The following is a 24213-nucleotide window of genomic DNA, read 5'->3' as shown; positions in this document are numbered from 1 at the left end:
AGTAAGCGCAGTGGGCTCTCTCGCCAAAATAGTGTATCCAACTCTGAAAAATAACCGAGCCCAGCTGTTCTCTATTGCCTCCTTTCCCTTCCCTGATTTGCTCAGCTCTGCAACACCCAGGTTCAGACAGTTCTCTGCAGGGCCCATTTTTTTTTCTAGCCACGACTGTCAGTTTGAAGTTTCCCTTACTTACACCTGGACCAACGCCTTTGTAGGCCTCCGGAGTAAATTAGAGTTGCCTGAATTTCCTACCACTTGCTCACCTTACCACATGAAATATATCTGATATATTGGGGTCTAGAGTTTTCCTCAAGATCTATTTCTCCTCCCGACACCGGGTCCCACTGGGCTGAAAGGGGATCATGAAGGTGAAGGGCCCCCGCGGAATAGGTGCAATGCTGAACAACCTACCTACACCCCACTTTCCCTAAATGCACTTAGTATAAAAAGAATCCAAGACTCGAGTCACCTGGACACCTAGAAAGGCACAGACACCATCTCTAAGATGGAGGAAGCCACTTGGAAAACACTTGAAATGTTCCCAAAAGAGAAATTTCATCCTGATGAATCTGGAAAGATAACAGTATGATTTGATTTGATTTTTAAAACATCACCAATGAGAAACAAAACATTTACAAAAAAGGGGAAGGGAGACAGCACTTTAGCTGCTTTCTCGGTATTAGCAGAAGCATGTTTGTCTCTATGTGAGTGAGGGCCTTCACCTACACAGCCTCAATATAAAGTAGAGCTTTTTTTGCCATAAGAAAACTATTACAGGAAGAAGTGATCCAATGTGATGAATGACTGCTGGAAAGACCATTTATGAAATATCTTCATTAAAGTTTGTTACCTCGGGAAGGCCGTGGACAAAGATGGAAATGTGACTCTGGTAGTGGAATTGGTGTTGGAACTTCGAATGCCAGAAACAAATATATTATGAACAACTTTGTAAACCACATTGTTTAAATACATTTTTTTCTTAAGTGCTTATTATCTCCCAATGGTGGTGAGGCCCAGAGATTCAGGTAGAAGCTTTCTCTACTTATAAAATAATTCAGAAGTATGTTCTAAGAGTTCTTCCCATCACACGTCATACATCAGAGCTAAATTCTTTTTGCAAAGTCCCTTTGAGTCTGTCCTGGCAAGTTTGGATGCTTTAGGGACTAACAGCTTTCACTTGGACTATTCCTCCCCATGTCTTGGGATTGGGAGCTTTCTCTCTGTGTGGGAGCTGAATGAGCGCTCTCTGCTAAGACCAAGCAAGGCCAAGGGTCTTCTGGGCAGTCTTGTCCAGAACTTGAAGCTCAAGAACTGTTTGTTGGAGAAATCAAACTATTCTGTCTTAGAAAAGTGTCGCTGCCCCTCTCCCCAATCAGTCTCGCTTCCTGTACTCTCCAGTTAAAACTAGGCACTGCACTTCTCGGCCCTTATGACAAATACCTGAAGGAACCCACTGAATTCTAGTTTTTCCCTATGTTCCTAAAACTTGATCAAGGTCTCCACCATAAACTTGAGCAGATTATTTTAATTACAAAAATAACTGAGCTCTACATGGCATGGAGGTGGGGTGTGTGCTTTCAATATGCCGTGTTTGTGGGAGTTCTTCATTTAAAGGCTGGTAAACCTAGGGAAATATATTTTGGTTTGTTCATTTTGGGACCACACTCATGGGTACTCCTGGCTCTCTGCACTCCCAGAAGACCATACTAGGGATTGAACCCAGTCCTGCCATAGGCAAGGCAATCCCCCTACAGTCACACTGTGCTATCTCTCTGGCCCCTCAAAGGGTCCAAACTATTTCTATTTCTTTTTTTTTTGGGGGGGGGGCACACCCGTTTGATGCTCAGGGGTTACTCCTGGCTAAGCGCTCAGAAATTGCCCCTGGCTTGGGGGGACCATATGGGATGCCCAGGGATCGAACCGGGGTCCTGCTTGCAAGGCAGACACCTTACCTCTAGCGCCACCTCGCCAGCCCACCAAACTATTTCTTTTTTTTTTTTTCTCCAAACTATTTTTTTTTGGGGGGGGGGGGGTCACACCCGGCAGCACTCAGGGGTTATTCCTGGCTCCACGCTCAGAAATTGCTCCTGGCAGGCACGGGGGACCATATGGGACGCCGGGATTTGAACCGATGACTTCCTGCATGAAAGGCAAATGCCTTACCTCCATGCTATCTCTCCGGCCCCTATTTCTATTTCAAACTATTTACTAACCAGGATAGTGAATATGGGAGCCAGAGAAATAGCACAGCGGTAGGGCATTGCACGCAGCCAACCCAAAAAATTAAAAAAAATCAATGTATGGATTTTTAGATACTGGATGTCTGTGTCCAATGGATCAAAAAGTGGGTGAGGCTGATTTCCCAAAACATTTTGTTTCATGCTCTCTGCTAAGTGCTCTGAGTCAGAAAGCAGTCCTGGAAATGCTGAAGGAATCAAATATAGTATGGATGGAACCCAGGCAGGCCAAATGCAAGGCAAGTGCCTGCCCCACTCTGCCTCCCCTCCAGTCCCATTTTGGCAATATTTCTGTCTAAAAACTCAGCACCTTTATATATAAACAATAATACACCTGGTTGGTGCTACAGACACACTAGGATTTTAAATTCAGTAATCCTACTTAACCTGAATTGATTGTCTTTTCATTGTTGTTTTTTTGTGTTTGTTAGTTTTTGGGTCATAACTGGTGGTGCTCAGGCCCACTTCCTAGCTCTGTGCTCAGAAGTCACTCCTGGCAGTGCTTTGGGACCATCTGGGATGTTTGTTGTGGACAGAACTGGGGGTCAGAGCATTCAAGGAACATGTCTACCCACTGTCCATTTCATCACTCTTCACCCTCCCAAGCATCACTCCGCTTACCTCTGTATTTCTCCTTCTCTGTGCATTGCTTGACCTATTCACGACCCCTGTTCCCAAGCTCCTTTAAATGTTGTTTTGTCAGTGAACCTGTGTTCAACTTAACATTTTTTTTTTCCTCAGGCCCCTTGTCACATAAATTTGTCTACTAAAATAAAGTCAGTGGAGAAAGAAACATCCTGCGGCCAGAGATAGCACAGCATTTGCCTTGCACGCAATCAATCTAGGACGAAAGGTGGTTCAAATCCCGGTATCCCATATGGTCCTCAGAGCCTGCCAGGAGCGATTTCTGAGCATGGAGTCAGGAGTAACAAGGAGTAACCCCTGAGCACTGCCGAGTGTGACCCCCCCCCAAAAAAAAAGAAACATCCCGTTTTGTTCACTGTATCCTCAATACCTGGACAGTGCCTAGTAGTCACCATTCCCCCAACCCCCCAAAAAAGATATAAAGACTGTAAAAAATATATAGTTATGTAGAAAAATGTAGAAAACCCCAAATGACATACAGATATGAAAATCTAATGGTGTGTATAAGTTGCTGAATAGAAAAAAAATAGCTAAAAGCTGAAGATTTAGTAAGTAAAAAGTATAAGGAATCACAAAGTAGAAAATGTTCCAAGGCAATACTACAGAGGGACAGGACATTTGCATGCATACAGCAGGTCTGGGTTTCAATCCCCAGCATCCCATATGGTCCTGACATCGCCAGGGGTAACCCCTGAGCATTGCTGACCCTGACCCTCCAATGTCTAAAGTCCCAAAGGCAATATAGCAAAAGAAGGCATTTATGGAGAAAATTATAAAACTTTATTGAAAGCCATTGAAAAAGCCTAAATGGAGAGCTATACCTGGATCATGGTCTGGAAACCACAAAGTGGTGGTCTGAGAAGTTCAATACAAATCCAATACAAATGCCAACATTCTTCTTTTGTTTGGATACTTGTGTATTTGATTCACAGCGTTGTATGGAAAAGCAAAGGCCTAAGACTAGCCAAGAAACACCCAAGAAAGGCAGTTTTAGTGGCGCTGCTGGATGTGAAGGTGGGATTTCTCTAGACCCCCCAAGGCCTTTGCCGACAGCTGGCGTGCTCAGAACTGTCAGGGCTGCCTCTGGGTGAAATGAACTGACCTGTGAGCCAGAAAAACCAGGAACTCCTCACACCCCTGATTTAGGAGTCAGTGTCTGCCATTAGTGGGCAGAAGGAGCATTCCAGAAAATGATACTGGAACCACCATTAACCCAGACAGGAAAAAAATATATATATTATCTCAAACACTTGTCTCATACTTTTCACAAATGCAATAAGCAAAACGATAAGACTTTGACAATGCCATATAGAACAGCTTAGCTTAATAACTGGCCAGAAAATAAGGCCTCTGTTCCCACTGCTAAACCAACCTCGATCCAGCTTTTTCAAAAGCATTTGATCCAACAAATCAGGGGTGGCGAACCCCGATGTTTCACACCTTTCAAACCCCCTCTCCTGCCAAATCAAGTTTGTTGTTGCCACAAAACTCGGGCATTTTCCAAAAGGTTAGGGGAACCTTTATAATCCCTCAGACGGCTTTGCCCAGCCAAGAGTGGAAACTACAGTATTTGCAGTCGAAGGGAACAGAATATACATTGGACTTCTTGGCTCTTTCCAGCAAAACCATCATGAGGATCTCCCCAGCAAGCCCAAATCCTGTTTACCAGATGCAGCCAGTTTTAGGGGTGCCACAGCTGACTCCTCACTCTGTTTTGGCAGCAAGTCAGACAAGAAGGTGTGACATTTTGCTTCCCCACAGGTCACCACAGGCTCTGAGCCCAGGAGCTCTGACACATCAAAAGTCGCTCCTGGATCCCAAGAACCATCTACTCAAAGCAAGAGGAAAAAAGAATCCTCTGACCCATTTCAATGCGGTTTCTGGGCCCTTTTTAGTGGTACTGGCCCTTTCCACAAAGGACAACAACGAAGTGTGCTGTGTGCTAACAATATAAGTTAAAACAACACCAGAAAGATCCTACATTTCTATAAAACTTGATTTGAAAAAAAAAAAAAAGGAAAGGACATTGACACAGTTGAGTCCCCAAACACGGGGCCACCAGGGGTCACATCACTTGGTCTCCCCGGCGCTTTCTGCTTTCTGTGCAGGTGCTGTAGTGGCCGAGCGGCCCTTGGCGGGGCTGTTCCCTTCTTTGGCCCCATCTGCTTTTCCCTTCCTCCCTTTGGGCAGCTTCTCCCCCTTCTTTGCAGGGGTTTTTTTGGGCCTGGGCTCTGGTTTTGGAGGCGCGGGCATCGCAGAGAGCCGAGCTGATCTCCTCTGTGGCTCGTCCTTGGCCTTCACCTTGTCTCCCTTGGCATCTGCTTTTGCCTTTCTTTTGGGCATGGTGGCACCAGTGTTCTGGGGTGATGTGGTCAGGCCAGAGAGTCCTGTCACTTTCCTTAGACTCTGGTAATAGTTCTTGAACAAGACACTGAAGCGATGTACTGTGAAGGAAAAAAAGACCAATGCATTGACTTCCATGATATCCATGATATGTATGTACAATAAGTGTGAAAAACAGGGAGATTGTCTGAAGCTCTTTCCCTTGGTGGGGTGGTTCAGGAGAATTCTGGGGCGGGGGTTCCATAGAAGACACCCTGCAGGAATGCTTATAGCGATCAATAACAAGGTATTTGCAAAGACCTATGCACTACCAGATGTCTTTCAATAGCAAAAATACATTTGGTAATAACTATGCCAGGGAATACTATTCTGCAGCAGAAATAGATTATAACTGTGTAAATATGAAGGAATCTGGGCCAGAGATGGTCCAGCAGGGAGGGCGTTTGTCTGGCATGCATCTGACCTGGGTGTGACCTAGGGTCTCTTGTGCACTGCTAGGGTTGAACCCTGAGCACAGGTGGAATAGACCCAAAACCAAGAGTAAAATTTGGACAAGTCTTTTATTTGGAGCCCCAAAACCAAGAGAAAAGCTTGACTATAATTTTCCTTTTTGGGGAGCCACACTCAGCGATGCTCAGGTATTACTATTCCTGGCTCTGCACTAAGGATCACTCTTGACAGTGCTCAGGGGACCATATGGAATGCCAGGGATCAAAGCTGGTTTATATGTATGTAAGGCAAGCCTTACCTGCTGGCTCTCTGGCTCTGGTCCGAAAAGTTTGGACAAGTATTAGAGGGAGAAAAGCTTTTCTTCCTTCCAAAAAATCAAATTTTGATACATTAAAGAAAGAATTTTGAGGCCCGGAGAAATAGCACAGCGGCGTTTGCCTTGCAAGCAGCTGATCCAGGACCAGAGGTGGTTGGTTCGAATCCCGGTGTCCCATATGGTCCCCCATGCCTGCCAGGAGCTATTTCTGAGCAGACAGCTAGGAGTAACCCCTGAGCACCGCCGGGTGTGGCCCAAAAAACAAAAACAAACAAAAAAACAAAAACAAAAACAAAAAAAAAACAAAAGAAAGAATTTTGAAAGGAAAGAATGGAGAAAGAAGGAGACCCAAGATAAACAAATAAACTCTGGGTAAGGGAGTCTGTCTGGAGAGACACAGGGACTAGAGACATGAGACAGCTGTTCTTATAACACAGGAATCAGAACTGGATGAGAACTACAGCATAAAAGTCACCTGTTTTGGGCTGAAATGATTGCACAGTGGATAGGATAGCCTTGCATGTGGCTGACACAGGTTCAATCCCTGGCATCCCATTTGGTCCCTCGAGCCTACCAGGAGTGATTCCTGAGCACCACGAGAGATGGCCCAAAAACCAAAAATAAAAAAAATTAAAAATAAGTGTACTATTAGTGGAACTAGTTTGTGCCTATTTCTCTAGTGTAAATATTCCTACTGCCCAAAGTGGGAGCAAAGTTATAGTTTGTTAGGGGGCACTTGCCTTGCACACACCTAACCTGATCCAATATCAAACCTGATCCCTGGATCTTGAGCACCCCTTGCTATGTTCCAGAAACAAACCAAAACGAGATGCCAAGGCTTCCAAATTGAGCAGGAAATAGCAAAGGTATCCTAAGTATTCTGCACCAGTATTGGAGATCTTCCTGTCGTTAGATGAGAGAGGAAAGCAGAGGGTGAGTTGCTGCTCTAGGCCGCAGCACATGAATGGACATTCTGTACATCTGTCTCTTTCCAGAATTGGGGTTCTTAACTGGAGTGGGAAAGCTACAGTCTGATATTTGTGTCAGATCCCTGAGGTCCACCCCTAGCAGTGAGGTCCTGAAAGCCCCAAGTCAAAGACAGGTCACACAGCAGGTGACAGCAATGATCAATGCAAGAAGATGGTGGACTGGCTGGAAGCTACATCTGAGGAGAGGTGAGTATGGATTATTCCCTGACACTCACCTCCAGGAAGCTTTTCAGGAGACCAGGCGATGACCTTCCAGAGACCTGATACATACAGGAGACAAATACACAAATAATGAGGACAAAAAGTCATATCACATGCATGAAGACCAGAAAACTGTGGAGTGGAGGGACTCTCACCACACACTTTCTTCATTTTATAGAAATTATTTGAAGAGGCTGTTTTTAGGGCAATAAAATTCTCCTGTATGCTACTATTTGTAGTGGTGTATGCAAGAAAATAGCATTTGATAAAACCCACACAGAACTGTATTCAAAGTGTGATCCGTTGGGGCTCGAGTGATAACACAGCAGGTAGGGTGTTTGCTTTGCTTGTGCCAACCAGGGTTCAATCCCTGACATTTCATCTGATGCCTAAACCAGCCTGGAGTAATTCCTGAGTGCAGAGTCAGGAGTAAGGTCTAAGCATTGCCTTAGAATGGCATGGCTTCCTCTCAAATAAAATAAAATGAACTTTACAAAGTGTGATCCCTTAAAGTAAACTATAAATTTTTGCTAATATTTAGCTAATAATAATACATAAATATTAGTTGTGTACCAATGTAAATTGTTAATAATAGGAGAGTTTGTGATCAGAGTGATTAAACAGTGGGAGGGTATTATCAAGGTTTGCTTGCATGCGGTCCACCCAGGTTCCATCCCCGACACTACATATGATCCACTGTGCACTGCCAGGAGTGATTCCTGAGTAGAGTCAGGAACAACCCCTGAGCACTGCTGGATATGGCCCAAACCCCTCCCCGCAAAAAATTTAAAGAGGCTTGGGGCTCTGACTCAATGATAGATTACATTCCTGGCATGTATGTGGCCCCAGGTTCGATTCCTGACACTACACCACCCTCCTGGCATGTTGGTGATGCTGAGCTGTACATGTGTGGGTGATCTCTTGTTTGATTGATTGGGGGCCACACCTGCCAGTGTCCAGGACATTCTCCTGGTTCTGTGCTCAGGAAACTCCTGGCAGAGCTCTCGAGGCCATATGGTATGTCTGGGATCAAACCCAGCTCAGCTGTGTGCAAGGCAAGTGACCTCTCAGCAATACTGTCTGGCCCCAAAACTTTTCTTTTTAAAGAAAAGAATTGTTAAATGAGAAAATACAGTCATCACAGAATTAGTAGTATTCCACCATGATGTTAAAGAAAGACGTATTAACTTGCAAATTTTCTTTTGGATGCACTGATCTTGCTTACTCCTGGCTCTGTGCTCAGGGATCACTCCCAGCAGGCTCAGAGAACCATATGGGGTGTTTGAGGATCAAATCCAGGTTGGCCACAAGCAAGGCATGCAACCAATCCTCTGGCTCCACAAATCAATCTTTTTTTTTTCTTGTTTCGTTTATATGGGTGGGTGGGTGGTGGTGGTGGGTGGTGGGTGATGGTGATGGTTGGTGGTTGGTGGTGGTGGTTGGTGGGGGGGGTTGGTGGTGGGTTGTGGTGGTGGTGGTGGTGGTAGGTGGGTGGGTAGTGGTGGTGGTGGTGGTGTAGTACAAATAAATCTTTTGAGTAATTTTATGACTTTTGGTCCTCTATTTTCAATATGATCACCACCAGGGCAAAAAAAAAAAGTTTTATTAAGACATATCCTTGGGGCTGGAGAGATAGCATGGTGATAAGTTGTTTGCCTTGCATGCAGAAGGACAGTGGTTCGAATTCCAGCATCCCATATGGTCCCCTGAGCCTGCCAGGAGTGATTTCTGAGTGTAGAGCCTTGAGTAACCTCTGAGCGCTGCCAGGTGTAACCCAAAAACAAAAACAAGACAGATCCTGAGATCCTTTTCCCCAAACCTGGGAACACTCTTTCGAAGTATTGGGGCTCTAAAAAGCCCCCCTTGTTCCTAAAGACAAAACCACATTAACAGAGAAGGCGGTTCTGAGTTGACCTTCTGAGCTTCAGTATCCCTCATTGTCATAAACAGAAATTCTTGTGAATGTTCTCAGCTCCTTGTTTGACAGTAGTGCTAGAATTTGCATTAACAAATTAATTAGTTAATGGAATTGCTTAATAAAGCCACATCCAAGAATCAGCCAATGGTGGTTATGTACCCATGTTGGTGGATGCCAGCTGTGTGAGAGCCCCAGCCTGCAAGGCTGGTGGTCAGAGGATGGATGCTGAAAAAAAAGCTTGAAACCCACAGGTCTAAAGGGATTGTTCCTTCAGCAGCAACCACCGCAAGAGAGGCCTATCTGCTCCAGCCTTTTCTATAAATTTGTGATACCTGTGAAAGCTTGTATTTTAATCTGCAAAGTTGACATTAACCAACAGAAAGAGCCTTTTCCCCTTTCAAAACAAGATGAACAGTGAAATCAGAAGAAAAAAGTCCACCCACCGCAAACCATCTTATGAGGAGTAAAGACACAAGGAGGTGCTGGTATGTTCAGTTTGGGGTGAGGTTAACTTTAGACACCAGTTTGGGGGGACTTTCCCAGTGTCAGTCGTGTGCATTAAACATACATTTCTGTCAGAAATGGGAAGGTGTCACAGGCTGAATTCGTGACCCTCTCCCAAATCCACAGATGAGAGCCCCCAAATCCCAGTAGCCCAGACTGTGACTGAGTTTAGATATAAGGAATTTTTTTTTTGACTTTTTTTTTTTTTTTTGATTTTTGGGCCACACCCGTTTGACGCTCAGGGGTTACTCCTGGCTATGCGCTCAGAAATCGCTCCTGGCTTGGGGGGACCATATGGGACACCGGGGGATCGAACCGCGGTCCGTCCTACGCTAGCGCTTGCAAGGCAGACACCTTAACTCTAGCGCCACCTTCCCGGCCCCTAGATATAAGGAATTTTAAGGAATAATTAATGTCAAAGGAAGTCTTCAGGTGAGTTTTCACGCAACATAAATGAAGGGTTATAAGAAGAGATTATTGATAACCCAAAATGGGCGAACCCAAGAAGGCCCCGAAAGAAAGCAATTGGGCATCACACCTTGATCTTGGACTTGAAGCTTCCAGACCGTGAAAGTTCCTGGTGTTTAATGTAGTAGAACCTAAAGACCTCAGTCCGAGGACGCATCACAGATTTAAGTTAGAAGATTTTACTCACTCTGAAAATTTTTTAGCTTTCCATTTCCTTTCCACTCTTTCATAGTGGCTTTGTGTCCACTGCCCATAAACCAAATCCCACCTCATCTAACCGATTTAAATCTCCTACCAGTAAATAAATGTACACAGGTACATTCTAGAAGTTTCCTTCGCTCCACAACTTTTGCTAAAGTAGGAGTGCTGGGTCTTCGCTTCCATCCCAAGGTCAGAGGGTCCCCTTGTGGTTCTGCCTCTAAGGGCCTTGGACTTGGACGGCAGACTAAGGAGAATTAAATACTGACACGAAGCTTAGGCAAGAGAGTTTAAAGGGCAGAAGAGACCAAAGCAAGATGCATGGGGTTAGTAACGCTCTAACCTTTGCAAGGAAGGATTTAAGGGGTGTCCATGGGCAGGTGAGAGAGGAAATAAGAGAAGGTGAGAAAGGCAGCTGTTGCATCTTGCCAGAATGTTCCATGTTTCAGGAGAGGGAGAAAGGCTTCAAACAAACTACCACCCTTTGGTAACTGGTTCACTTAGGGCATACCCTTGGCTCTAACTCAATTCCTCAAAGTCTCAATTCTTGTCAGTCTTCTTTTGCCCTTGGCCTTTTTTTGGGCGTGGGGGTGGAGGTGGGGGGGAAACCATCTTCACTCACTTTTATTACTGAGTGCTGTGGCGGGGGTCTGCAATGAAAATATCTTAGCAAAAGGCTAGTGAGCACATGTCACCCCCCAAGGAGCCTAGATGATAGAAAAATTTGGTTTTCCAGAGAAGCTACGAGCAGGGAGGACCAACAGAGAGGAGGAGAGAGTTAACAAAGAAGCCAACAACAGCTCTAGGGCTGAGTGAAGATGGCTTTGGTCTCCTCCAGTCCTCAACACGCAGAGCCAGGGGGGTAAAAAAAAAAAAAAAAAAAAAAAAAAAAAATCCAGATTTGTTTCATTCTTCGGTCTCCTGATGGCCACACAGTAACAGGAACAGGAATGGCTCCAAGAGGCCCAACAGGGATGCACTGGCCTTGACTCCATCGCCACCAAAGCGTGGCAAAGGATCCGCCCCCTGGCCTGGCCTGGCCTGGCAGAGGCCTGAGGCCAGAAGCCCCGGGCCGAGTCCAGATCTGACAAAAGGCATCAGCGGCTTCGCGAAGCTTCCAAGGCCCCGCGGGCGAATCCACAGTTGGTTTCATGCTCCGAGGCTCTCAACTTAGGGGGCCCCTTTATTCCACGCAGAGAGCTCCGGGCCCAAGCGGAGGGAGACTCGGGCCTTCGGGGACCCCTTGATTGCGGGAATGAAGCCCCGCAGATGGGAAGAAGGAAAGAAGGGGAGCCCGGGCCGGCGCCACGACCCCCCCACAACCGGGCCTGTCTTTTCGATCGATCCCTTTTTCCCTGTGCATTGGATCCTCTTTTTTTCTGTGCGCGGGATCCCCCTTTTCCCTATGCATCCGATCCCCCTTTCCCTAGTGCATTGGATCCCCCTTTTCCCCTATGCATTCGATCCCCCTTTTCCCTGTGCATTGGATCCCCCTTTTTTCTGTAAGCGGGATCCCCCCTTTTCCCTATGCATCCGATCCCCCTTTTCCTAGTGCATTGGATCCCCCTTTTCCCCTATGCATTCGATCCCCCTTTTCCCTGTGCATTGGATCCCCCTTTTTTCTGTGCGCGGGATCCCCCTTTTCCCTATGCATCCGATCCCCCTTTCCCTAGTGCATTGGATCCCCCTTTTCCCCTATGCATTCGATCCCCCTTTTCCCTGTGCATTGGATCCCCCTTTTTTCTGTAAGCGGGATCCCCCCTTTTCCCTATGCATCCGATCCCCCTTTTCCTAGTGCATTGGATCCCCCTTTTCCCTATGCATTCGATCCCCCTTTTCCTAGTGCACCGGATCCCCCTTCCCGCGGTGCATTGGATCCCCGGGAACTGAGGGGTTCCTCCCCCCAGCAGGGCCTCGACTCGGGGTCCCCACCTCCCCTCCTGGCCTTGTCCCAGCGCTTCTCTCCCCTGGGGGACCCCCCCTCCCGCCATCGGCCACGCTGCCAAGCAGGGCCGTCGTCGGGGGAGCCCGCGGGGCGAGCAGAGACCCCCGCGGCGCTGCCCCCTTCCCTCCCGGGGTCCCGCCGAGGCCTCGGAGCTACTCACGGGCGGGCGGGCGGGCGAGCTGCGCGGCGGGCGGGGAGGCCAGGCCGCCGGGAGGCGGGTGCGGGGCCGGTGCGGGAGGCGCTTCCGGGGCTGCGGTGCGAGAGGCGTGCGCGCGGGGATGAGGGCGGCGTGCAGCCCCGGGGAGCTCGGGAAGGGAAGGAGGGGACTGTCGCTCGGAGGGCGGGACTCTGTCCGGGAGGAGGGGGCAAGAAGAGCAAAGAAGAAAGAAGACGTTTCATTCCGATTCCATCGTTTTCCTATTTTTAAATCATTTTCCAAAACCATCTCCACATTTGCTACTGAACTTTTTTTTTCTTCTTTCCTGCCTCTTCCATCTCTTTTAAGCTTTTCTTTCCATTTTTCTATTTTCTTTTTCTAAATCAGGTTGCTTTGGGGGTCTTGCCAAAACGAATGGATTAGGATCAGTTATGTGTCAACGAGAGCATGCATTTTCTTGAAAGAAATGAAAAATGAAAAATGAATAAAATGTATTCTATACTATATAAAAAAAGGAGAAGAAAAGGAAAAAGAAAAGAAAAGAGGAGAAAAAAAGAAAAGAGAAAAAAGGAAAAATATATTTAAAAAAAAAACGAAAAAAGGTTAACAGACCAGTGTTTCCGCCCGGTTTCGAACCGGGGACCTTTCGCGTGTGAGGCGAACGTGATAACCACTACACTACGGAAACGCTCGTGCTTGGTACCTTGACACTTCCGCCTTTTCTGGCTACAGGACACGCCCCCCCCATAGACGTCACTCGTGGCGAATCCCGGCGTGACCCGGATGGGGTCAGAGGTGGCGCCGCTGTGCTTAGCGCCTCCTGCTGGCCGGGCGTGGAATTGACTCCACCCTGATAGCCCCGAGGGTCTCCTTGGTGGCCAAAAAATGCGCTGCGTCTCTTCAAAGCCTGGCAAGTGCAACTGCGCCGGGCCAGACGGTTCTACGGCCCTGGAGCACTTAAGGGAAGGTCGGCTGGATGCTGAGTCAAAAGGAAAGAGTGCCCAGCCGAGCCAGCCAGGAGTCGAACCTGGAATCTTCTGATCCGTAGTCAGACGCGTTATCCATTGCGCCACTGGCCCTGCACGTAGGAGGCTGCGCGAAGGATGCACCTTCATCAGAAAGCAGGCGGCGGCCGCCGTCTGGTTTTCTTCTTTTTCTAGGGTTGCTTCTGTTTGCAAGAAGTTGGTTTATGGCTTTAGTGGCCTTCTCTGTCCCTGGACACTCTCTCCAAATCGAAGAACCGAGTAGGATCCAGAAGGGTGTCCCCTTGGGCCTACCCCCAACACCTCTGTCTGCATTCCTGCTGGTATCCACCGGGAGAACCAGCAATATTGCAGGCCTGAGGTTAAAATTCAGCATGCTTGTTTACTGTTTATAAAAGTTGCAATAGTCTAAAAACAAAAACAGAAAAAAGTTGCAATAGTCTTTTAGAAAAAATGCACACATGTCTGCCCTTTCTGCACATGCAAGGTAGATACACTTGCAGTCAAAGTCAGTGACTTCGCAAGGATTGCAAGATTAGGCACCTTCTGGTTTCTTTGCTGGGCTTCCCCCACTGCGTCCTTTTAAAGTTTATTTTATTTCAAAAATCTTTACTAAGCAAGATTGGATTAAGCCTCTTTGATGCCTGCTGCACCTGGTAGAATTTGCTTCCTTTGCAAAGGTGGGGCTGGCACACTCCCTGCTTTCTCTGCACAAGCAACAGTTTTTCCTGGGTTTGTTTCACCCCCCCCCCGTTTTGTTTTGTTTGTTTGTTTGTTTTTCAGCTTAGTGAGGACTGGAAATGGAGGGTTTATAGAGCAGGAAGTTTTCATTGACAGCAAAAAATAAACAGGGGGAGTCAAACAATAGGCCTGACGTTGAGGTTAAGTATGCTTGTTTTCTGATCATTAAGGTTGCAATAGTCTTTTAGAAAAATACATTTCTGTTCTTTCTGCACAAACAAGGAAGATATACTTAGGGATTCCTCACAAAGAAATAGGAATGGGGTTCTTCTACCAGGTTTTGTACTATGTACCTCCAGGGCACTTTGGTGACTAGAGTGACTTTGGTCCTTCATCACATAATGTGTATGTCTTTTTAACTTAAATATATAAGATTGCAGAGGGAAAAAATAAAAAAAGATTGCAGAGGAAACCAGTTACATTGAAATGTCTTCTCAAAATACCAAGAATGTACTATATAGAACTATTGTGCTCCTCCATTAGTGAGCAAAATGACAAAACCCAGCAAGAGCTATCTAATCAATACGGTGATTTCAAAGCAATATTGAGCACAAATGATATTTAAGAAAGTTGCAAGCACTCTAGTCTGTTCAAAAATCATTTGTGATTTTCTACAATGAATAAAATCAAAGGGGCTGAAATATGGCTTTCTTTTATATTTATAATGGAACACAAACATTTTAGAAACAAGTTAGTCAAAAGGAAAAATATGTTTTTGCCATCCATGTTCACAAACCATTCACTCCTTGTTAAAAGCAAAAAATTTCTCTTTTGTGTAACCATAATTATCTAAACCCCAATTTTTGAAGTTAAATAATGCACTTGAATTCTGAAAGAAATCTGAAAACATAAATAGTTATGCCTGAATGTTCAGATATTAGGCAAACTGGATTATTTTGTGGTTCTATTTTATCATTATCAGATACCTCAGACAGGGAGGCCAGATTCCAGAGTGTTCCTTAAATTACCTAAAATAAAAATGGAATCTATTACGCTGAATGAAAGAAGTCAGAGGGAGAGAGACAGACACAGAATAGTTTCACTCATCTATGGGTTTTAAGAAAAATTAAGACATTATTGTATTAATCCCCAGAGACAATAGAGATGAGGGCCAAAAGGACTGGCTCACAATTTGAAGCTCACCACAAAGAGTAGTGAGGGCAGTTAGGGAAATAACTACTTTAACAACTATCATGACAATCTTGATGAGTGAGAGAAGTAGAATGCCTGTCTCGAATACAGGCAAGGGTTGGGAAGGAGGGGGGGCATTGGTGGTGGTAATATTGCACTGGTGAAGGTGGGTGTTTTGTTTATGACTGAAACCCAACTACATTCATGCTTGTAATCGTGGTGCTTAAATAAAAATTATATTAAAAAGGGGGGGCTTCAGGGGCAGAGAGAAACAGTGGGTATCGTGTTTGCCTGGCACAGAGCTGACCTAAATTTGATCCCCAGCATCCTATGTGGTCCCTTGAGCACTACCAGGAGTGATTCCTGAATGCAGAGCCAGGAGTAATTCCTGAGAACCACTGGGTGTAACCAGAAAACAAAGCAAAAAAATAGACTTCAGCTTCAACAGCTAGATGCCCTGTCAACATTGGCCCTCTTCAGGCTTTGTCTTCAAACGGGCCTCTCTGCCTTGTTTTGCAAGTTACTCTTGTCTCTGCCATGTTCAGGGCCTGACAAGGACTGATATATCTTTAATTTTTATTTTGGACATTTCTTTCTGAGCCTTCCAATTTCTAATTTTTTTCAGTGGCTGTACTAGACAGAATCAAAGAGTAAAAAAAATAAGGAGGAAAAATAAACAGTTAGAGAATATCTCTATATTCTATATCTATACTCATATCTAGGGATTGATTTGGATGGTTGAGGCAGCCAACAAGTTCTTTAAGGGACAGCCAGGCAACCAAGAGAATCTGAAGCACATCTTGATGTTACAAACTTGAGCTAGAATTTCTTCTTCCTCAGGAAAGCCTCCTTTGGGATTTGGAAGCTTTTCCACTCACTGGTTGGCTAAGGCCCACCCTGACAGATTAGGGCTGATAAAACCCAGCCTCATCACATCACAAAAAAGGAAAACAAGCAGTGCTGGCGGGGATGTGGAGAGAAAGGAACTCTTTTTCACTGCTGGTGGGAATGCCGTCTAGTACAACCTTTATGGAAAGCGATATGGAGATTCCTTCACAAACTGGAAATTGAGCTTCCATACGATCCAGCTATACCACTCGTAGGAATATACCCAAGAAACACAAAAATACAATACAAAAATCCCTTCCTTACTCCGATATTCATTGCAGCGCTATTTACAATAGCCAGACTCTGGAAACAACCAAGATGCCCTTCAACAGATGAGTGGCTGAAGAAACTGTGGTACATATACACAATGGAATACTATGCAGCCATCAGGAGAGATGAAGTCATGAAATTTTCCAATACATGGATGTACATGGAATCTATTATGCTGAGTGAAGTAAGTCAGAGGGAGAGAGAAAGACGCAGAATGGTTTCACTCATCTATGGGCTTTAAGAAAAATGAAGGACATTTTTAACAGTATCTCAGAGACAAGAGAGATGAGGGCTGGTAGGTGCAGCTCAGGACATGCAGCTCATCACATAGAGTGATGAGTGCAGTTGCAGAGATGACTACACTGAAAACTATCATAGAATGTGAATGAATGAGGGAAGTGGAAAGCCTGTCTCGAGTACAGGTGTAGGGGGGTGGGGAGGAGGGAGATCTGGGAAATTGGTGGTGGGAATGTTGCACCGGTGAGGGGGGGTGCTCTTTACATGACTGTAATCATACAACTATAATCATGTTTGTAATCACGGTGTTTAAATAAAGATTAAAAAAAAAAACCCAGCCTCAGAAGAGAAGATCATCTTTCCTTAGAGTCAACCACATCTACAAAATTCCTCACAGATACCTCTAGATTGGCATTTCATTGAATTACTGGATATCATAGTCAAACCTGATGGGTACATCAAATTTTCCATCACTCTGTTCTTCCAGTTTCTCTTTCAGGCATTTGAGGAGCAGCACAGTTTGTTGAGAAACTCTCAATTTTCATGTTTGTGTAAACTCTTGCCCATTTCCTGTGGCACAGCCACAGATCTTTTTCCACTATCCTGACTGGATCAGAGGCCACAGTGAATCCTTTCCACTAGGAGTCTTGGTCATTGGGAGTGGGCATGGAAGAAGAGGAAAAATGCACACCGGTATTTCTAGTGGTGATTGTCTGGGGGGTCCCAAAACTTGCCTCTGATTAGCTGAACATCTTCTTTGATTTCCTTGAATTTCTTGTACATGTTCATAGTGAAAGGAAATATCCAATCAGTTATCACTGGGGCCTTTATTTCGCTGGTCAAAGCTATATTAGTTGTTACTCTGTTGTTTGTGATGATATTGGCTCCAAATGCCTTAATATGAGGACTAATTTTATAGTCTTAAGGAAAGATATTTTCATGGAGTCTTTCATTTCAAGTGAGTGAGCTCAGACTTTGAATCCTGTTAGGGAAATAATATCTAGCTAAGTCATGGACTTTTACCTCCAAATTCCCATCTTGTTGTGTTGATCTTCTAGTGTCCTGCTACAAGTGATACAGTTGAAATATGCAAATTTGCTTTCAGCATTGTTACATCACATGGCATTCCAGGCCAGAGATCATAATTCCAAGATCATAATTCCAGATTTCATTTGGGATGTTAATTCTTTAACTTTCACAATGAAGGCAACAATTTGCAGGCTCTTCCATTTGCAAATGGTTTCTGGTGGGTTTCTTTTTGTTTGTTTGTGTTTGTTTGTTTGTGGCTAACATCAGCCTTTCAAGCAACATTCTCAAATACCTACAACTCAAATGATCTTGCCAGAGATTTCAAGTGTATTCTCAAAGGTTTCTTTCCCAGAGAACGTTCAGAGGGTATTGAGGATACTTAGAAAAGCACTGCCATAACCTCTCCCATGATAACATAGACATTCTGGAGTTCAAGTTGACATGAAATCAAAGCCAGATGATGCTCTGAATAAGGCTGAGGACAAGACAGACAACTGTGGGGCATCTCTGGAATTCCTGAGTTAGCCTGATCCTGGAGAAGCAATGCAATGAGATCAACATGAACTGGAATTGTTATGAAAAATTAGCAATGAAATGAGTGATAGGGAAAACTTCTCGCTTGCTTCCTGCACCCAGATCTCCGTGCTGCAAAAACCCTGGAGGACACTTGCATTGCAGCACAGCAAGATTTGGGGGTTCTGTAGTCTGATCCTCCCTCCCAGCTCCTTCTCCTCCCGGTACCCCCACGTCCTGCTTCACCCCCAAATGTATGAGCAGTTCAATTGAGCTTTCCCGGGCAGATTCTTCCAGCTGATGCCTCCAGGAGAGCCCCAAGGGTTTTCCTCCTTGCACCCCCAAACGAAAAGGACTCCGTCTCCCCGCAGCTGCTGGATTCCTGGTAGCTCCAGGTTCATTTTTGGGGAGGTGGAAGCACCTGGGTGGTTGCTGAGCCTTGGAACAAAAGGGCCTGAAAGGCGCAGAACAAAAGCAGGTCATTCCTTTTCCCTGTCGATTCGAAGCCCTGCACGCGTGCCGGCTCCGTGGCTTAGCTGGTTAAAGCGCCTGTCTAGTAAACAGGAGATCCTGGGTTCGAATCCCAGCGGGGCCTTTTGAGCTTTCTTTCTTGCCCCCTGGACAAAGAGAAGGTCAGGGTGGTTGTAACAATCCTCGGAATGACTTTTCACCAAGAGATCACCGAGTGTTTTCTATGCCACGGAACAGGAGAACTGCTTCATGATTTTACAAAAGAGCTAGGAGATGGAAAATAAAACTTTAATTTAATTAAAAAATAAAATTAAGTAGAACATAAAATTAAAATTAAAGAGATAGAAAATGGAAAGTGGATCAGTTTGACTCCTAACTGGCCTCTTTGAATACCTCATCAGGAAAATAATGGAAGTCTCCTGTGGCTAGTACCAAATCTACATTATTAATAATAACCTGCAAGATACTTCCCCAAGCAGGATCTTAATGCAGAAAGTTCTACCAGCCTGCTTTCTCCAGACGTTATTGTTTTGTATAAATGGTCAAAAGGATTAAAATATGGTCTCTTAATCACTATGATAATTATCATGACAAAATCAATAAGTGAGAGAAGTAGAATGTCTGTCTCAAATACAGGTGGGGGATGAAGGAGGGAGATGGGGAACATTGGTGATGAAAATAGTGCTCTGATGAAGGGGGGTGTTCTTTTTATGACTGAAACCCAACTACAAACATGTTTGTAATATGGTGATTAAATAAAGATATTATTAAAAACAAAATATGGTCTCTGCAGAAATGATATCCCAGATGCTTTAAGGAATAGCCCAAGAGAAATTCTAATCTTACAGCAGGCTTAATTCTGCACTTTTTGTTCATAGGTGCTGGTTCTCCGAGAAAATGCAACTTTCTCTTTCACTATATCTTTCTATCATCTACTCAACTCTTTTTATCCCCAGACCCAGAGACCTGACTGTGGTTGGCTTAAGTCAGTACTCAGATTAGATCATTATACAATCTTTTAATATATTTAGGCTCAGATAGGCCAAATCCACCCTAACCCTAACCTTCCTGCTCTAGCCAATTCTAGAAACACTTTCAAAGGATGCTTCCAGCAAGTGGCCCTCCACAGATTGTATTAAAAAAAATTCCAATTAGAGTAATCATACTGGCTAGTGAAGTGATAGAATATTCCAGGCCAGATGAGGAGACTTACTGTGTCTTCCAAAAGCCTAAATGTCTTTTCAAAGGGTGAGATCAGTGACATTTGGTAGGTGACACTGGGTGTCTAGTGGGATGGCTGAGGTTCTTTCATGAGGTGATGGAGCTTCAAGGAGGTGTGTTGACCATTTCTTGTCTGTCTTTGCTGCTAACTTGCCTACTTCTTCCAGTAAAGGCTGTGGCCATGCTGTTTCCTGTTAGATTTCCAGAGTCCAGCACAAGCTCCAACAAACAGCAAATGCATATTGCAATAAATATTACTACTTACTGGTCAGCTATTGGTTCCCAGGACTATATCAGGTGTTTTCAATTTGCTAAGCCTGACAATCTTAATTAACAAATTTAGCAGGCAAGATAAAATTGTGTTCTCCATTTTGAAGTGGAAGATATTAAGGCACAAAGAAATAGCCAATTACCTACTTGGGCAGAGCTGGTGAGGGAGACCCAGTAGCCTAACAAACATTGCATCAGTATTTGGATTTCCAAGTAGTTCTATGAGTCTAGAGTTCATGCCGCTAGTTTCCATTTCTCTCTTACCAGGGTGCAAGTGGGAATTTCAACTGGGTAGAAACATATTGATGATGTGACCATCTGGGCAATAAAGGGGAAACCTTGGTTGAGCTAGTGTTTCATGACAATCTTTCTAAAATGTTACAATTCATTACAATTCTTAGCAAACAGACATCTTGACCTCTCTGCAGCAATGAAATGAATTGGTCAAGATATGATTTAAAATTTGAGAGAAATTTGAAAATGAAGGTGAAAGAAAGAAGATAGAAGTAGGACATATGACAGAGTCATTGTGTCAATTAAAGGCATGTGCACTCAAACCAAATGTACGAAACATAAAAAATATATATTAAATATAAATACAAATATATATACATATACATAAAATATATATACAAATATATGAAATCCTAGGGAAAAAAAGAAAGGATGCCTTTTCTCATGGGAGCAGGGTAATAGGAAAAGAGACATAAGGAAGAAAATGAAAAGAAATACGAAAAGGAACGAGTTTACCCTTAAAAAAATAAGATCAGTTTTTAAATTTTTCATCAAGGGAATAAATAGTAGGGGGAAAGTGGATTTCCAGATCTTGCAAACCAAAAAGGAACTTGCTGTCAGGAGTGGGATTCGAACCCACGCCTCCAGGGGAGACTGCGACCTGAACGCAGCGCCTTAGACCGCTCGGCCATCCTGACCCGTTGGGTGACAGCTGTGCTCCAAACCCTTTCCTAGGATCTCCCTGGGGCCCAGCTACATTTGTTTTTTTTTTTTTTTTTTTCCATTTTCTTTTTCTCTTAGGAGAAGAGAATCTGACCTCAAAATTCTCCTGCCATTGTTGCAAGTGCAGAGCCTGACCCGAATAGCTAGAAATTTGGGGGACCAATGCCAGTGCCTTCGGGGGACACTGGCATCCCGATGCCAGCCAGAAACTGTGGCTTTAATTGGACACGTCCTCTCTGTCTCTCCCAGGCCAGGAGGTTTTCGGCTCATTCCTGTGCAGGCCAAGGCTCAGGCCTCCGTGCTCCAGGCTCGGGGTTCAGGGGTCCCCGAGATCTGTAGTTCAGTGGCTGTCACTTAGGGTGTGTGCACGAAGTAGCCGTTTGTATCTCCAGGGATCCGAGATCCACAGCAGCGACCGGACCCTGATGCCGGACCCGGGGATCGAACTCGTGAACCTTTCCAACGGCCCCGACTATCAGATCCGGCCTCCCCTCTGCCATCGGGAGAGATTCGGGCCCTCGCAGGCTTCCCGGGACTCAGGTGCAAATGTTTGCAACATCTGCCTCTACCCCAAGGGTCCCATGAGCTCTGGGAAGCCAAAGGATCATTATTATAACTAATGACCATAAATATTAATTAATCAATCAATAATATTTATCGGTGATCCTCGAGTTGAAGAAGCTCTAGTTTCAAGAACCAAAACTGATTATAATCTGCTGGGGAACATTTAGTGATGATGGTGGTGGTGGTGATAGATTTGTTTTGGGGTAACACCCAGTGATGCTCAGGGGTTACTCCTGGCTCTGTATTCAGGAATCACTTCTGCGTGGAATTGGGGGGAGCAAATGGGGTGCCCAATATCAAACCCTGGTCAGCTGCAATGCAAAGTCAGGGCCCTCCCCTTTGTGCAACTGCTCAGACCCTGGAAGATGTTTAAATACACTAACATTAGCTTCAAGTACTCCAAAGCAATTAGTAGAATTATCAGGGTCCCTCACTGTGTGGGGACCTGGGGACCATATTTGCTGTTGTTGTCCCTTTTCTCTTAGGTGATTCTAATTGGCACCCAGACCGGAACTTTCTTGTAGGGTTTAGTTGTAGTTTGTTTGTTTGTTTGTTGTTTTTAAGACAACAGGTTTACTCCTGGCTCTGTGCTCATATGTGGGGTCAAGGATCCAAGTGCAAGGCAAGCCCCTCTTTGGCTTTGTTGGTCCTATGTCTAAGAACCATCCATTGATAGGACGTTTCTTTTCTTGTCTTGCTCCTGCTATATGTATGCCTTATGTAATGTAACTATTGGACCAGCCAAAGAACTCTGGAGGGAAAGAGAAATTGTCTCCCCTGTGCAGTTCACACTAAGAGCTTTCTTTGACAGTAACATGGTGTTATGCTTATTCTCTGTTTTGTCCCAAATTGCACACTGCGCTGGAGATCAATACAGTGAGGATATTCTTAATTTAGAGCCCCCCCCCCAAAGGATGCATAGAGATTATTGTTAAACTTCAAAATGCAAATGAATCATCTAGGAATGTGATTTAAATGCAGTTTCTGGGTGAAGAACTTAGGGTGGGGTTTTGAAATTTTGTGATTCTAACAAGCAAGTGTATGTGTGACCTCTTGGTTTTTTTTTGTTTGTTTGTTTGTATTTTTATGGTCTAACTATTCTTTTTATTTCTTTGTGTGCTCACAAGAAATATAGGGTAAAAGACATAAATTGCTAAAGTACTAATCATGAGAATATGAATACAAGGAGAGACACAAAGCAAGGGATGATTAGCTGGACCCAGGAGAATTAGAGATATTAAAAAAATTTGGTTATTTTAAATACTTACATCATTATTTCTATGTATGAAAAAGAAACTTCAATCATTAATTATGAAAACAAATTATCCTCTTTTTAAGTATATTACATAAAAGAAAATTTAGGCACCTCCAACATGGGTAGCAATTTGGAAAGATTATTTTTTGATCTCTTTTTTTTGTGTGTGTGTGTGTTTTTGTTTATTTGTTTGTTTGTTTGGGGGTCACACCCGGCAGAATCTCAGTTGATGAGAAATACCAGTTTCATTAGTTCAAATCCAAAAGCAAGTGCCTCCTCTTTCTTTGGATTCAGTCCTACCACTCCTTTTTTATTGGGGGGGGCACACCCAATGATGCTCAGGGGTTACTCCTGGCTCTGCGCTCAGAAATCGCTCCTGGCTTGGGGGATCATATGTGACAATGGGGATGGAATAGAGGTCCGTCTTGGACCTGCCGCATGCAAGGCAAACACCCTACTGCTGTGCCATTGCTCTGGCCCCAGTCCTACCACTTCTTAAGTTTCTTTTTATGCCCTTCTATTCTCCAAGATGAGTTCTGGTACAGCCCTCTGCTCTGGATTGGGGTTTCACACACACTTTTCAGGGTCACAGTACACAGACTCACTAAGGCATCAGTAGGCGCAAGATGCTCACTTCACTTAAAGGATGTTGGGACTGATCTTTGACTGTTGTTTTTTGTCTTTCTAATAGTACGATTTGAGGGCTGGGAAAACACAGGAAGTGACATGTCCTTTACATGCCCCATTTCTGTTCACGACACTCTTTGTTTCCCCAATATTGCTTCAAGTTGTCCTGGTGACACTAGGGTTCATAGTAGCAACTGAATTTATTTATGCTAGATGCCAACTTATACATTCAATTTTATAAAAGCATTTAAATGCTTTTAAGTTTTTTTCTCTTATCTGATGATATTTAGGACTATTGCTGGTTGGATATTCCTGGGTTGCTCTAACCCTTTACACTATCTCCCCACTCAAATTTTGGATCGGCTGCTTGCAAGGCAAACGCCACTGTGCTATCTCTCTGGGCCCATCCCCACTCAAATTTTTAACTCTTCTTTCTTTCTTTCTTTCTTTCTTTCTTTCTTTCTTTCTTTCTTTCTTTCTTTCTTTCTTTCTTTCTTTCTTTCTTTCTTTCTTTCTTTCTTTCTTTCTTTCTTTCTTTCTTTCTTTCTTTCTTTCTTTCTTTCTTTCTTCCTTCCTTCCTTCCTTCCTTCCTTCCTTCCTTCCTTCCTTCCTTCCTTCCTTCCTTCTTTCTTTCTTTCTTTCTTTCTTTCTTTCTTTCTTTCTTTCTTTCTTTCTTTCTTTCTTT

At 44.4% G+C, this 24213-nt stretch overlaps 3 protein-coding genes and 4 non-coding genes across 7 annotated transcripts in view; 2 read left to right on the top strand and 5 right to left on the bottom strand.

Annotated features, from left to right (window-relative positions):
• The window catches only part of LOC125996117 (histone H2A type 1-B), a 949462-nt gene that overhangs the window by 612255 nt on the left and 312994 nt on the right, over positions 1-24213 (top strand). The window lies entirely within an intron of this gene.
• The window catches only part of LOC125996127 (histone H2A type 1-C), a 363461-nt gene that overhangs the window by 104003 nt on the left and 235245 nt on the right, over positions 1-24213 (bottom strand). The gene's annotated exons all lie outside the window — the stretch shown is intronic.
• LOC125996152 (high mobility group nucleosome-binding domain-containing protein 4-like) lies at positions 3640-7270 on the bottom strand. Its single transcript, XM_049765101.1, has 2 exons — positions 7196-7270; positions 3640-5326 (listed from the first exon to the last, which is right to left on the bottom strand). Exon 2 carries the CDS (start codon positions 5223-5225, stop codon positions 4953-4955), a length of 273 nt encoding a protein of 90 aa, XP_049621058.1. The 5' UTR covers positions 5226-5326; positions 7196-7270; the 3' UTR covers positions 3640-4952.
• On the bottom strand, positions 12987-13059 carry TRNAV-CAC (transfer RNA valine (anticodon CAC)). The gene has a single exon. It is a non-coding gene; the product is annotated as a tRNA-Val (tRNA).
• TRNAR-ACG (transfer RNA arginine (anticodon ACG)) lies at positions 13378-13450 on the bottom strand. Its single transcript has one exon. It is a non-coding gene; the product is annotated as a tRNA-Arg (tRNA).
• TRNAT-AGU (transfer RNA threonine (anticodon AGU)) lies at positions 18685-18758 on the top strand. Its single transcript has one exon. It is a non-coding gene; the product is annotated as a tRNA-Thr (tRNA).
• Positions 20975-21057, bottom strand: TRNAL-CAG (transfer RNA leucine (anticodon CAG)). The gene has a single exon. It is a non-coding gene; the product is annotated as a tRNA-Leu (tRNA).

The sequence above is a fragment of the Suncus etruscus genome, chromosome 18 (assembly GCF_024139225.1).
Source record: "Suncus etruscus isolate mSunEtr1 chromosome 18, mSunEtr1.pri.cur, whole genome shotgun sequence".
Taxonomy (NCBI): Eukaryota; Metazoa; Chordata; class Mammalia; order Eulipotyphla; family Soricidae; genus Suncus; species Suncus etruscus.
This window is presented reverse-complemented; position numbering and strand designations above follow the sequence as displayed.

Bases quoted from the DNA above. Each gene is read 5' to 3' on its own strand.
- LOC125996152 (XM_049765101.1), bottom strand. From the start codon at position 5,225: ATGCCCAAAAGAAAGGCAAAAGCAGATGCCAAGGGAGACAAGGTGAAG.